At 46.1% G+C, this 13,951-nt stretch overlaps 2 protein-coding genes across 4 annotated transcripts; one reads left to right on the top strand and one right to left on the bottom strand.

The window, feature by feature from the left end:
* The first annotated feature begins 420 nt into the window (after positions 1-420).
* csgalnact2 (chondroitin sulfate N-acetylgalactosaminyltransferase 2) lies at positions 421-6,021 on the top strand. 2 transcript variants are annotated; one of them, XM_040177778.2, is made up of 8 exons: positions 421-618; positions 2,375-3,180; positions 3,267-3,483; positions 3,643-3,744; positions 3,827-4,005; positions 4,083-4,177; positions 4,402-4,483; positions 4,554-6,021. In XM_040177778.2, exons 2-8 carry the CDS (start codon positions 2,529-2,531, stop codon positions 4,844-4,846), a joined length of 1,620 nt encoding a protein of 539 aa, XP_040033712.1. In that variant the 5' UTR covers positions 421-618; positions 2,375-2,528; the 3' UTR covers positions 4,847-6,021. The 2 variants fall into 2 exon arrangements, with proteins under 2 accessions (XP_040033712.1, XP_077960660.1); XM_078104534.1 differs by lacking the exon at positions 421-618 and adding an exon at positions 1,969-2,224.
* On the bottom strand, positions 5,966-13,907 carry sec23ip (SEC23 interacting protein). 2 transcript variants are annotated; one of them, XR_013467932.1, is made up of 18 exons: positions 13,558-13,848; positions 12,448-12,965; positions 12,087-12,294; positions 11,797-11,990; positions 11,531-11,620; positions 11,336-11,456; positions 10,845-10,934; positions 10,605-10,746; positions 9,628-9,836; positions 9,435-9,532; positions 9,204-9,359; positions 8,898-8,993; positions 8,654-8,812; positions 8,416-8,571; positions 7,665-8,186; positions 7,129-7,311; positions 6,891-7,053; positions 5,966-6,369 (listed from the first exon to the last, which is right to left on the bottom strand). XR_013467932.1 is itself a non-coding variant. In XM_040177765.2 (18 exons), the coding sequence occupies exons 1-18, from the start codon at positions 13,688-13,690 to the stop codon at positions 6,288-6,290; spliced, it is 2,901 nt and encodes a 966-aa protein (XP_040033699.2). In that variant the 5' UTR covers positions 13,691-13,907; the 3' UTR covers positions 5,966-6,287. The 2 variants fall into 2 exon arrangements, 1 of the variants encoding a protein (XP_040033699.2); XM_040177765.2 differs by having other exon boundaries at positions 7,665-7,767; positions 13,558-13,907.
* Positions 13,908-13,951: the final 44 nt, after the last annotated feature.

Here is a 13,951-nt window from a genome sequence, read left to right as displayed (position 1 = left end):
TTAAAATAGATATGTGACAGACTGGTCATCACATTATCTGTGGTGTCTCAGGCTGGTGGTGTCTCCTGGCTGTCATTCTTAATTGGAATTAATGAAGGAAATGACTAAAAATAGAACCTAATGGGAACATTTCCTGGTTTACTCTATGAACCATAATGATAACAGATGTCATGTTTGAACAATATACAAGTGATCAGTCTCCAGTTAGCGCTTATTTAAGAAGTGATTCATTCTAGTTGTCAATCAGTGTGACATCACACAAAAGAGGTTTGTTTTAATAGTTTAACAGCACACAACGAGCCGCAAAGTACACGGTGTTTTTGGGTGGATGAGCTTAAAAAAACGTTCGCAAAAGGAAATTAGTTAGTATTTTTATCACGGAAAATCTTTTACTGGCAAGAGATCAAAACGGTTTTATTATGAGCAAGAAGCTTCAGCGTGTACGATGACGACACCTGTTAGCAAAGCGCCCATTGGTTAGTTGTTGACCGGAAGTAGATCACATCCACTCCTTTCTCTCGGCTCCGTGGCATTTTGCAGCTCAGGCTGACTGCTGCTGTTCATTTTACACTAAACTCACAGCTGTAAACAGTCACGAATGGACAAAGACGGAACTATGTGAGTAGTTGTTTGAAAACTATTATAACTGCTCAGCGGGCTCTTTGTCAGATATATAGACATCCAAAAGCGAATTGAAGCTCTGAATATCGCTAAGCTAGCTACATAACCCTATTAATATCCGGTTTAGGTTTTCAGAGTAATGATACACGCGATGTATTTTAACTTATCACATTTTCCACAGGGACAGAATGAATGTGCGTATATTTGGCTAAAGACCTCTTTGCTGAGTAGAAAAACGTGCATGATACAGGTTTAATCCCGAACGTCCCACTAAATTAACTTGTACTTTTTTTTCCCATTCCAATTTGACAAATATCCAAATATTAGAATTTTTTAACACAACTCACTTTTGTCTGCCTTATTAGTCTTTAGAATTATGTAGGTGCATTTACTCGAGCATTTCCAAGCCCTCTCAATGAATGAATTAATGTATGAATATTTAGTCTTCCTGAGGTTACTGCCAATAAGATGATTTATTAAGGAGGGGTATGTATTTATACAAATGCCACGGATATCAATGTGGAACCTGTACTTCAGGTTTCATCCAATTCTGTGTCGCATGTGTCTCTTAACTGGTCCTCGGCAGCTTGAAAGAAGACAAAGCTAATTTAAAGAACATCGTGGTTTTGTAAAGCATTGGTTTTCCCGGCATGCGAAAAGTGTGTGTCTCCTGAAAGTTCACACATTGAAACATTGTGACATTGAAACACTCTTCAAAAAAAATGCAGAAGTGATAATGAAGGAATTTACTGCCTTCCTCAAAAATGTCCGGAATGTGTCGTGTCTGTCTCTGTTTTCATGATTGTACAATAGGGAAAAAATCTTTTATTATACAACTTCCTTTTTGGAGTTGTGGCGAGGCACTGGTACATTCTCGTACGTTAAAACCACAAAACAAGCAGTTCTCGGTGCAGAGGTTTAGTCTTTGTCCTGTCTGTTTAACCAAGTGGCTTCTTTGTGTGTATTGTATTGGACTCAGACCCCTGCTGGTTTCATTATAGCAGTCTTGAGCTTGATTTACAGCTTTGATGCCAGGTGAAGACTATGACTGTCAGGACCAAGAAACAGCATCACTTTGTTTGCTGAGTGCTTGAGCTGTAAATGTCACCGTGTGACCTTCAAGAAACAATTGTATGTGTTGGATGAGATGTGGTTTAAAAGGCTCCATGCTGCAGCATATGACCAAGTCACACTACAATCCTACCGCTTTAAATACTCTGGTGTTTTACATATTTATCCCCCATTATACATCCTTTCATTCAACAAGGCGCATATTTTCCTAATTCCGTAGATCTTCTGGAGAGTGTCGTGCTGTTATTTTGAAAGGAACCCCTCCGACCGGAAGCCATCCCTTAGCGGCTTGCTGTGGCGCGCGCCCACCAGTTTTCCTCCGTGCTGTTGTTTAGCTTAGACAGCTAGTCGCCGTGTGTGTTTGCTCAGTTCTTCCTGCCCCCGTTTCTTCAGGTTTATATCAAATCTTCGGAACGCAGTAGAAGTTGAAAACATATTGAACGCGTCGCTACAAAGGAATGTGAAATCTATCCCATTAATTAAATGTCACTGACCGGTTGCTTGAACGGGACCACGATGTTGTATCATGAAGGTGTTACTTTCTGAGTATCTTGTAAATCATCTACTTACTAATGTATGTTTATCCACAGAACGAGTTCTCCAAAAGCCTCCACTAGTGGCTCCCTCCCTGCATAGTGAGAAATGTGTTGTCTGATTGAGGACTTCTGTGATTTTTACCCAGGTGATCATCACATGGATTTAACCAGGAGAAATGAATGAAGACACAGTAAAACGACACAAAGGCCCCTCCGACCCTCTGGGATGATGTGCAGAAGCACACTGATGTGATCGAAGGGGAATGCAGACTTGCCAGGTATAGTTTGCGTGCAAGCGTGATGCCCAGGAGGGGGTTGACGCTGCAGGGCCGGGTCCGCTGGTTCTTTCTGGGCCTCTTCGTGCTGCTGGTGCTGCTGCTATTTGCCTACCTGCTGGAGTGCACCCCTCCAGCAGACGTCGGCCTGGCCCTGCCCGGCCTAGCGGGCGATCCCTATGGGAAGGAGTACTACCAGGGCCTGCTGCAGGAACAGGAGGAGCGCCACCTAAACCGGGCCGCCAGTCTCAAGCGCCAGATTACCCAGCTCAAGCAGGAGCTGCAGGAAATGGGTGAGAAGCTAAAGCTCCTGCAGGACAAGAAGGAGCTTCCTGGGGTGCAGGGCCTGGCTGAGACAAAGGACCAAGAGCCGGGAGATCTGCTGGAGTACCTGCATTCTCAGATTGACAAGGCCGAGGTGAACACGGGGGCACGGCTCCCCAGCGAGTACGCCCTGGTGCCCTTTGAGAGTTTCACTTCGTCCAAGGTGTACCAGCTGGAGATGGGGCTGACGCGGCACCCAGAGGAGAAACCTGTCCGCAAAGACCGCAGGGACGAGCTGGTGGAGGTCGTTGAGGCCGCGCTGGACATTATCAACAACCCTGATGAGGAGGACGGTGTAGAGGAGGACATGCCGATGCAGAGACAAACCTACACAGAGGGTCTCTTTACAGAAGGTAAGGGCTACACGACGTGGCTGTGGACCAATGGGGGGTGGGGGGGTCTGCAACTGATGTTGATCATTGTTTTTCATATTTCCCAGGACTGTACAGGACAGAGCGGGACAAAGGCACTCTTTACGAGCTCTTCTTTTCCAAAGAGGATTCCAGCAGCTTCCGTCATGTCACGCTCTTCAGGCCCTTTGGACCCTTAATGAAAGTCAGGAGCACATCTGTAGAAACATCAGGAATGGTTATTAACATCATCGTGCCACTGGCAGGCAGAGTGGAAACGTTCTCACAGTTCCTACACAACTTCAGGTGAGACCACAAACTGGCTGGCTGACATTTACCCGGCGTGTCCTCTCCAAATGCGTCTTCCGTGGACACCTTTCCCCGAATTCAACCATTGCTTTGCAATAGGATACAACGTTGCTGTTCTTTAAGTTCATCTGAAAAATGTATGATCTATGTTTTCAGAGAGGTTTGCGTACAGCAGGACAGACGAGTGCATCTCACAGTGGTTTATTTTGGGCTGGGAGGCCTGCAGGAGGTGAAGTTGTCTTTGGAGAAAATGTCGAGGTTTGTCCTTCCGAAAGAGCTTTTAACAAAAGTTCATGGTAGTAATGCGTTCTGGGCATTGAAAGCTACCGTTGTTTTTCAGGGAGGAGAACTTCTCCAATTACACGCTGATCCCAGTGGACGAGGAGTTCTCACGAGGTCGCGGTCTGGATATTGGAGCCCACGCCTGGAACAAAGGCGACGTCTTAATGTTTTTTTGTGACGTCGACATCCATTTTACTCTTGGCTTCTTAAACACTTGTCGTCTCCAAGCTGCTCCAAGTAGGTTTTCGACACCTCGTGTATATTCTCGTTTTAGAAGAATTTCATTAAATTGTACTTGACTTGTTTGTTTGTAGATAAGAAAGTGTTCTATCCGGTGGTGTTCAGTCTGTATAATCCGTCCATTGTCTATGGGAATTTGGAGCTGGCTCCACCGACTGAACTCCAACTGGTACGTTATTATTTGTCTCTTAATAGTATATGTACAAATATCATTACATTTCAATCCAAACGTCAAAGGGCTTCTTTTAACAAACCCATTATCTACGACTCTGCAAATGTTGTTGACTTTGGAAGTTTAGGTTTCAATGTAAAAACGGCTCAAGTATTCGTATCAAATGCTAATTTAATTTCAGTTCAACTGAATATGTGAGTACAAATCTCTTTTTCAAACAGATTCACAAAAAAGATGCTGGATTCTGGAGGGATTTTGGCTTCGGAATGACGTGCCAGTATCGTTCAGATTTCCTAAATATTGGTAAGAACTGATGCCATTAATAATAAGAATGACTCCCAAACGACTGGTAACCTCACGTTTGTCCCTCCAGGTGGGTTTGATCTGGAGGTCAAAGGCTGGGGGGTGGAGGACGTCCACTTGTACAGGAAGTATCTCCGGGGCGAGCTCATCGTGATTCGGGCGCCAGTTTCCGGGCTTTTCCACCTGTGGCACGAGAAGCAGTGTGCCGACGAGCTGACGCCGGAGCAGTACCGCATGTGCATCCAGTCCAAAGCCATGAACGAGGCCTCCCACTCGCATCTGGGCATGCTCGTCTTCCGGGACGAGATCGAGGCTCATCTACGCAAGCAGGCGTTCAAGACCGAGGTGAAAACCGAGGACTGAAGCGCGCCGCTTCCTTTAGACTGAGGCATTTACACGGCGCGCAGCTGGAGACCAGTGAATGTACAACTAATGTGAAACGCAACAACATGGTACAACAGCATTACTAAACACTAATGCACCGTCAGTCCGCTAATATTTAACTTGCTGGATGAGAACTAACAGGTAACGCGTCCCGGGGATTTAGGTGGACATTATTCTTGGGGAATCATACGTCTCATTCAGCCGTCCGTCCAACGGAGCAGCTGATGCAAGCAGTCTGCTCCCCGGCATCTGCTGCGGCCCGACGACCTTTCTAATGTCGAATGGGACCTCAATCAGCAGATTTCTGCTGTTTCTGGGGACTACCACCCCCCCCAAAAAAATAAGTCAAACCAGATCAAATGCAACAAGCTGTTGATGTGTAGAGGAGCTTTTTAACAGAGAGACAAAGCAGCTGCAAAAGGGTAAAAACTCAAACTACATTTATTTATTTACTATTGAGAAAAGGAAAAATAAATTGCACTTTGTTCAAATGGAGGATAAACAATGTCATTTGACCCACAACCGGTCTGTTAATATTATTTATAGTTTATTGGACAAAAAGGGAAGTCATTTTGTGTTCAATGTGAGTCACTATTCTTTGTGATGAGTTCTACAGAGAAGCATGATTTAATAGCCAGGAGCAAAGATTAGCTTATAGCATGCAGCGCTATGATATCAGGTCTGTGTGGGACAGTATTATTGTCTAAATAACATTAACAGCACTAGTCATTTCTGCCCGGTGAGTGTGACTCACTACGTTAGGATTTCCAATACTGGACTGTATTTGAATGTTAAAGCTACACGTGTAAATACTTTTCTAATTTTGTTTCATACATGCGAGTTGTGCAAGACTTCATGCTTGACATGAAATGTTTTTAAAATGTATTCCATCTCATGAGTGGATGTTGCGGTGTTAGAGGTGTGACGTTACTGAGGACAGCTGTTAAAACCACATTAACAGGAAGAAGTGCTTCATTTTTTTCTTTCAAAGCAGCCTTTTCTTGCATCTCATCCTGTTTTCAATTAATGTTTTGCTAATGTTACAGCTTTTTGTAGAAACATTGTCCTCATCTCAGCAGCACACAAGTGAAAATGAGCAAGGATGGAAATGATTTATTTTGTCCATTAAATAAAACAGGGCTTCATTAACTGCTGATTGTGTTTTTGCATTTGCTTTGATGCATATTGAGTAAACTTGATCAGTTCTATAATTTATACTATAAAATAATATCAAACATGCCTTTCTTTACAAGGCTCATTTGTATGTTTCTTAATTTAAGACAAATGGCATAATACGATTGTATTATTCATCTGCATACAATAAACGACACTAATAGAAAATAAAAACCAGGTAAACTGACATGAAATAAACCAAAAGGGAAAGTCTCAGGCTTATTTTCGTCTGTGGTCCTCGGTCGTGTCAGTGTGCTAGCTGCTCTGGATGGATGCCCATTGTCTTGTAGATCTCTTTAAGAAGGAGTAGAGCCGTGTCTTCAGATTGCCTACCAAACAACAGCAGAGTTAATACAAAGGATTTACGTCCTGCAAACGGGTCACTCGTAGCGCTCGAGCAGCACAGGTGTCACTAATGACATTAACGCCGGCTCAGTTCCACTCAGGCGTCTGATTAAGTCACGCGTGTGCCAGCGTGCACGACAGGGCGGCTAAATGGGATGCAGCCATCATTTGTTGGGTCTATTGATGTGGTGGAAAACAACATCCTCTGCATAGAGAATCACACTAGAACAGAGGAATGTAACGAAAAATCACTACAGCCAAACGGAACTTAAAGGTGGTTATTAAATTCGGCAGAACAGCGCCAAGAAACTAATATGATCACATTCCTGGTATTTGTATGAAAACGTATTCATTCAGAACCTCACAATATTATTTTTTCCATTGGCCGACTAATCAGCCGTTGTTGTAATTGTCGTTGGGAGACGGACTGAATTTGAAACCTGGTTAACACGTGTGTGTGTGTGTGTGTGTGTGTGTGCGCGCTGTGGCAATGGCGTCTGCGTACCAGTAGCAGAGGTGACTCTGGAGGGCAAACAGGTACTCGTTGAAACTCTCTATCGGCTTCTCCTGGAGCACGTAGTCGATGCGATTCCCTCCATTCAGCATCCCGACCTTTATCTGAGGCTCCTCCTCTTTCGGAGGCTCGGGGATATCTGGGATCTTGTGTTCTGTGACAAACCAGATTGGCATTCAAAATATCTCACCATACGGAAAGGACTCGACTGAAGGGCCACCACACTCACCCTCCTGCGCTTGCTTCTCCTCTTCTTCGATCTGATTGGCTACCATGGCCAGCTCGGCCTGCAGCTGGGCGGAGGAGGTGTGAGCGCGAGCGAAGTCATTGAGCGTCTGCCAGGCGCTCCTCAGGGAGCTGATGAAACCGTGCTTCAGGTCGGAGCCCATCCTGGTGAGGCTCTCCTTCAGCTCTGAAACACAGACTCATTACTAGACACACCGGCAGGGAGAAGCTGATGGTGTGTGATCGACTTACGGCATCGCAGCATATCTACCCAAACCATATACTATTTAAAGTATTATTAGCGATCCATTAGTCATCACAATGAAACGCATCCAAACACGCTCAGAATAGAGTCTTTGTATTCTGCGAGCACACAAACAAGGGCACTCCACCCATGAGAGACAGAGAGGCCCGAGCGGAGGACGGCGCAGGAACAATAAACCAGAGCTCAGCGACGCCATGCAGCATTAACTGTAAATGGACCACAGCGGTCTGGTTATGGAAGAGCAAGAAAATGATGACAATCAGTGGGGGTCGTACCGAGATGGAGCCTCTTCCTCCCTTTGTGGTGTGGGATCAGAACAGGCTTAAAGTCCACGTCTGGGATTATCATGGGCTCGATCCTGTATGCCACTGGGTCCAACTGAAGGAAAATGGGTCATTGATTAAGCCATCAGACTGCAGCTTTACTGCTTTCATCAATTAGAAATACATTCAGCCGCTTAGTTTGTGTTTTCATTCAGTCACTAATGAGTCAGGTTTAAGGGGAAATAACACTTTTCATAACTTTAATATAACACTCGAAAGTGAAAAAGTGTCATTTTAAGAAAGATAGCTTCTGCTTTTGCACGCTACAATTGCTATTTAAATCAAGGGAAACATTCTAAAACTTAAGTTGGCAAATAACATTCTAGCATCAGCAGTAAAACTGCTCGTCCCTCCCTCACTGAGAGCAAAACACTCGACTAGATCACAACTCTTTGCTGTCCTTGCTCCGGGTTAGGGAACGAGCTCTCCGAAGACACCAGGACCGCAGAGAGCCTTCACATCTACCGCTGCAAACTAAAGACACACCGCTTCAGACTAACTCGACTAAAGACTAACAAATTGTAGCACTTAAATTGTACTTATAACGCCACTTATCTATAGCAAATTGGATTATTTGAGGATGTTCTTGTTTCCTGCTCTTCTGAGTTTGCATATGGTTGAATGCACTTATTGTAAGTCGCTTTGGATAAAAGCGTCAGCTAAATGACACGTAATGTAAAAATGTAATGTGTGTGCTGCATACCGGGTGGTAAATGTTGAAGAATCCTTTGCACGTGGGCAGCTGGTACGTCTCCTCGATCTTTTCCAGGCCTCGGACAGTCAGAAACATGCCGATCGGTGAACCCAAGGCAAAGAAATGAATGGGCTCAAAGTCCAGGGAGTGGTAAACCACTGACACCTGCAGAGCAAATGGTGTCATTAAATATGAAACCAGAATCCGCTGGAACGTGATCCCTGATCACCTTTGCGGTCACATTTACCTGCCCAGTGCCCACTTCAAAGTAGTTGTAATCGACGTGTACGGAGTTGCCCGCCGGAAGCGTCTTCAGCGACAGATCGGGAGCAGCTCCAGCTGCTGGTGGGGGCGCCGCGGCCTGACTGACCTCCGCCGCCTTCTCCAGGGCTGCTTGACGTGCCGCCTGCAAACCGAGACAGACGCCAGGAGTGCGTTAATCCTCCCCAGCGGTCCTCGAGCCTCGCGGCAGCTCACGAGACTTCCCGTACCTGCTTCGTCACCCTCTCTTTGACGAACTTGGCGACCTTTTTCCTGGGGCCGAGTGGGATGCCCATCTCTTTCAGGTCCTCAATCGTACACATGAGCTGAAAGTGACAAAGTGAAAGTCAGCAATGTCTTGCATAGAAGAACTTCAAAAGCAAAGAAATACCCTTCTAGATATTCTAGTACTTAATTACCACATTTAAAATGCCCCCATATGATCTTTATTCTGACCACATCCTTATTTTCAATATTTTTTCCCTTGGATTACCAGTTTTGACTTTATGACAATTTAATGGGGCTTTTATTCTTACAAAAGATTCAATGTCGATCTTCTCCTCCTCAAAGGTGTTCTTGTACTCAGACAAGCCCAGGTGCTCCAGCATGGCGGAAATATCCTCAAACTCCTCCCAGTCTTCTTTGGGCTTCTCTTCCACAGCTGGAGGGGCGACACCAGCGGGGGCTTCCGCCTGATGGGAGAGGCAGAAATTACCACCGGGCACAAAAACACTACGAAAAACGCTTGGTTCTGTCCGTGCATCCACCTGTTGGGCGTCTCCGTTAGCCGCGGGGACGATTGGCACGGCCGGTGCAGAAGAACCACTCTTCTGATTCGACAAAAGGTCAAAGAGAATCAAGGAGCCTGCAGGCGGGGAGGAGGATCAGTACAATGCAGGTGAAACACAGAAGAACAAACAAAGCAAAGTGTGAGGAAGCTGAGCATCGCCTGGTGTTTACCTAAGCTGTGTCCGGCCACTGACGTGCTTCCTCGGTAGTCCGGGTTCCTCGTCATGAACAGGGCATAAAGTCTGTTAATCTCCTGGGCGACTGTGTCCATGATGGTCTGGCAGTAAGTGGGACTGTTGTAGAAGAGCACATCTAACAACGTCTCATTTGTAAAGTGACGTAAACGTCCAGTGCTGGGCAACGTGATCTTCTTTATCCTCCTGCAAAGAGAAAGAAGGCGGATTAAGAAAAATAAACATACAGAAGGAGTCTGGTGACGTTTTTCTCATTGTTGTTAAATCTCAACGAAAAGATCCAAAGCTTTTGTCACTTCCTGTTCGCTAGTGCACTTTATTTTTTTATTTTTAACTTTAACTTTATTCTTTTATTTTAAACTAACCCATAGAATTATATTTTATTTTATTACTCGTGCACTGTTCTCTTGTTGTCTATTGTTATACTGTCTACTGTTACGCACCAACCGCCAAGTCAAATTCCTTGTATGTATGACATATTTTGGCAATAAATGTTTCCTGATGCCTAAAAATACTCCGATCTTACTATAATCGTAGAATACTCCGGTCTTAAAACACATCATGAGCCTCATTGTTCCTTCATTACCACAAACCTGCAACATGCAGCGGCTGAGTCACAAGAGCACCAAATAAGTATTAATCCGCAGCTGAAAATAGTCAATGGAAAAAAGTTAATGGATTATTTCCCCTTGTTTAAGTAAGAAAAGTACTACAACAGCAAGCTATTTCTAGGAAGTTGCTGAGCCTTGCAATTGAAAGAAATGCACTTATGGCCGAGTGCTAAAGACGCGGTAGGGAGTGTGAGCACACTGTGGCGCAGACAATTGCACTGTTGGGTCATTTGCTTTCAATGAGAAAAACACAAGAGTAGCACCAGTTTCCCAGTTTTTTGCAGTTTCACGGGCGGAAAACAGAAAATAGCTCCTGAGTGGGTGTTAACCAGCCTCTCCTCACCTGTCCACCCCCGTGGCATCTCCATGTAGTGCCGTGTGCCACTGGACGGGGAGGAACTCCACCCTGCTGATGGCGTGCTCATCCAGCGCTTTGTCAAAGTGACTGTGCAGCAGCTTCAGCGACACGCTGCGGAAGTCGTCCACTGAAAGCAAAGGAGGTTTGTACAGTCGGAGTCAGGGAAACTGTCACCGTGAAGGCTGAGCCGAGTCGGCCCGGCGGCGTGGGGCTTCGCTTACGCACCACACTCGATCATGCTCCGAAACCTCAGGTCGCACACAGGACCGATGCCGTGAACCATGAACACCAGATGATCCACCTTCGCGAGCTCACCTAAAAGAGATGAACGGGATGGAAGTTTTATCTGCGCACACATGAACATTCAACAATTCAAGTCTGTAGTGCTCTCATTTATAGTCAACCTTCAATGCTTCAACAGCTAGATATTAAAAAGCATCTCAGTTGATTCAGACTTAACTGTCCCTCATGGAATAGATTGATGGCTGGTACTTCTTCCAAAGTCTTGTGAGATAACTCACCTCCGCTTATGATACTCTGACAATCAGTTTTTCTATGATTACTTCCAGAAAAGCTTCCTTGCTTGATTAACAAGCATTTACTTTATTACAATGTAGGAGTATAAAATGTTACAGTAAAAAAAGTTTTATCTTGTTTTCAAAATAATTGCCTCCACTTCAAATGAAATGAACTTGGGCACAGAGGAACTCGACTACCATCTGGTACTTCGTCATGGTCATCATCAATGCCTCTCTTCACCACCCTGGGCCTGGTCTGCCCATCCTGAGTGGTGCTCCACTCGTCTGGCATGGAGGAGGGCTGAAACTGCACAATCACCTGCGCGGGCCAACAGACGTCATTAGGTCAAACCGATAGGTTGAATTATTAACTCTGATCCGACAAGAGTTTACCTTTGGATTGTGCATCACAATGGTCTCTCCTGATGGGAACTCCAGCCTACGGTGCCACTGGTTGGTCGACACAGCTTTCTTATATTCCGCCTGAAGTTGAAGACATACTGCTTAGGTATATTTACTGATTCATAACACAGAAATGTCACATTAGAGTGGATGAGAAGGAGATTTGTTTTTACTGGAATTGGCAAGATGTTTTCCCATCGACACAATAACGGTTAATAGACTCAAATATTCTGCGGTAATGTAATAGTGAGACAAACCTCCAGCTTGTCACTGAACTCCTCAGAATAAGGAATAAAGCGACTATCCGTATCCCCTTTGTAGAACCAACTGCAGCGCCGGACCTCTGTGGGCTCCTCTTGCCAGTACACCGCAGTCCGCAGGCGGTCATAGAGCTGCACGTCGTACCGACCTCCGTCGGTTCGTATGATCACATTTTCTGGGTCTGGTTGAACTGGAAGAACAGAAATCCCACAAACGGGTTAGGGCGTCTCCGTTGCATTGCTCTACACAGACGTCTGGAGAAAAAACATTGAAAGAAACTGCACACCTGAGTTGTACGTCTCCTCTAGCTGAAGCGAGTCAATGATACTGAACGGAAGCCAGACGCTCTTTGATTCCACTTGCTTGCAGTAGAACCAGTGAGGCTGAACAGCCTCGTAGACATTGTAATTGTACGGCATCATGGGACCAGCAGGGACTATCGCTCCACTAGTGGCGGCTGCAGGCGGAGGACCTTGAAACTGTGTGGGAGGAGGCTGAAGACAGAAGAGAAAACACCCTGATCATGAATTCTCCTTCACTAACGATGACGGCACATGAAGCTTACAGATGCTTCTTTCAATAACTGTGTTAAATCAAGTTACCGCCAAAGACGCCTGAAAGGCAAGGACAAAAAAGCTTACACGTACTTTTGTGAACGTGGGCCCCGACAGCGGGAACGTCTGTGGCGGAGAGCTGAGGGCGTACGGGTTCTGCTGAGGTGTGTGCATCAGAGGCAGGACCTCTGGAGCCGGCATGTACGGACTGGCTCTGCTGCTTATCGGCGTGTGTCGGTACGGGTTGTGACTCTGTGGCTGCATCTGCGGAGGCGGCGGGGTCATCGTGTGGGGGGGAGGAGTGTGACGCCCCACGGGACTCTGGTAAACTGCAGCGCCAAACGCGGGGGGCGCCGGATTCATTTGCGAGCCCGGCGGGGGTTGCGGAGCCATGGCGACACCGCTGGGAAAGGACGCGGGGCCCATTGGTGTCGGGGCCGCAGACGGCGCCGTAGAGGGGGCCGGCGGCGGGCATGGCGACTGGCCGATGGCGGCGAACGGGTCACTGCTGGTCACGGGGCTGGAGAAGTAGTTGAACGTAGAGGGGGGCGGCCCGTTCGCAGAGGTCTGACCGAGGAAGCTGTCTTCTTCTCCGACATCAGTGGAATCAACTAATGGATCAGAGCAGTCATTTGAACAGCGATCAACACAGCGCAGGAAGTGGACATTCGTTTAAAAAGTCTAATCCATGATATGGAAAATAGAGAATGTCAATAAACATCTTCAACAAAACTCAAAAGAAATTCTATTTACAGTGATATGAATGATCAACGAACCATTTCAGCTTTAGATAATAGATCACTCATCTTTACCATGAACACCTTCGATTGAGGATGTTGTGGAAACATTTGACATACAACCCAGAATACAGCAAGAATCGGTGTTTATAAGACAGACTAACGTTGGTTTAATGAGTTTGACCCTGACAGGATGTGGCCAGTTTGAAGGCAGAACATGTTTTGATAACTCAAACCTGCTCATGTAGCATGAGGGTTCAGTCTGAACGGAACACATCGCGGCCACCGAGGCTCGGTCCTCTGTGAAACGACAACCGGCTCAGACGCGCCGTTTCTCCGCGTTTCTCTCACTTTTACACGTAATGGCAGCCTGCAGCCGCACAGGACCCGGGTTAGCTAGCTAGCTTAGCCTGCTAACGACAGCGCCAACGTTAAAGGCATTTCTTCAGTCGGCATTTAATCTCACCTCCTGACAACACCGCCGGACCAGTGGCCCGACTCACCGGCATGAAAGGCAGGTTGAAGTTAAACTCCGGAGCCGCGCTGAACAGTAAATTTGCACTGTTGTTGGGAGCATTGTTATTCTTTCTATCTGCCATTTTGCCCCAGAATTTACACGTAGCCACTAACGTTGCTGCCGCGGCTCGGCGGCGGTCGCTCACTTCTCCTAACAGTTGCTGCGCTCACAGATTTCGTTGACCTATAAAGCATCGACAGCGTCCTGAAGTAATACAAGATGGCTGAACACATGGTCTATAGATCTACTCAATCCACGTCGGTCGTTCGAACGTTTTCATTAGTTGTAGGAAAAATAAAGCCTTTATCTCACTACTGCCGCCTATGGGTCAAATTGTTTACAT

Source organism: Gasterosteus aculeatus, chromosome 6, assembly GCF_964276395.1.
Source record: "Gasterosteus aculeatus chromosome 6, fGasAcu3.hap1.1, whole genome shotgun sequence".
NCBI lineage: Eukaryota > Metazoa > Chordata > Actinopteri > Perciformes > Gasterosteidae > Gasterosteus > Gasterosteus aculeatus.
This window is presented reverse-complemented; position numbering and strand designations above follow the sequence as displayed.

Excerpts from the sequence above, each read along its gene's own strand:
- csgalnact2 (XM_040177778.2), top strand. The coding sequence starts at position 2,529 with ATGCCCAGGAGGGGGTTGACGCTGCAGGGCCGGGTCCGCTGGTTCTTT. Across the intron at positions 3,181-3,266 it reads AGAGGGTCTCTTTACAGAAG|GACTGTACAGGACAGAGCGG; the intron begins GTAAGGGCTACA and ends CATATTTCCCAG. Across the intron at positions 4,178-4,401 it reads CACCGACTGAACTCCAACTG|ATTCACAAAAAAGATGCTGG; the intron begins GTACGTTATTAT and ends TTTTTCAAACAG.
- sec23ip (XM_040177765.2), bottom strand. The coding sequence starts at position 13,690 with ATGGCAGATAGAAAGAATAACAATGCTCCCAACAACAGTGCAAATTTA. Across the intron at positions 8,572-8,653 it reads TTGAAGTGGGCACTGGGCAG|GTGTCAGTGGTTTACCACTC; the intron begins GTAAATGTGACC and ends TTTGCTCTGCAG. Across the intron at positions 7,768-8,415 it reads TCTTCAACATTTACCACCCG|TTGGACCCAGTGGCATACAG; the intron begins GTATGCAGCACA and ends ATTTTCCTTCAG.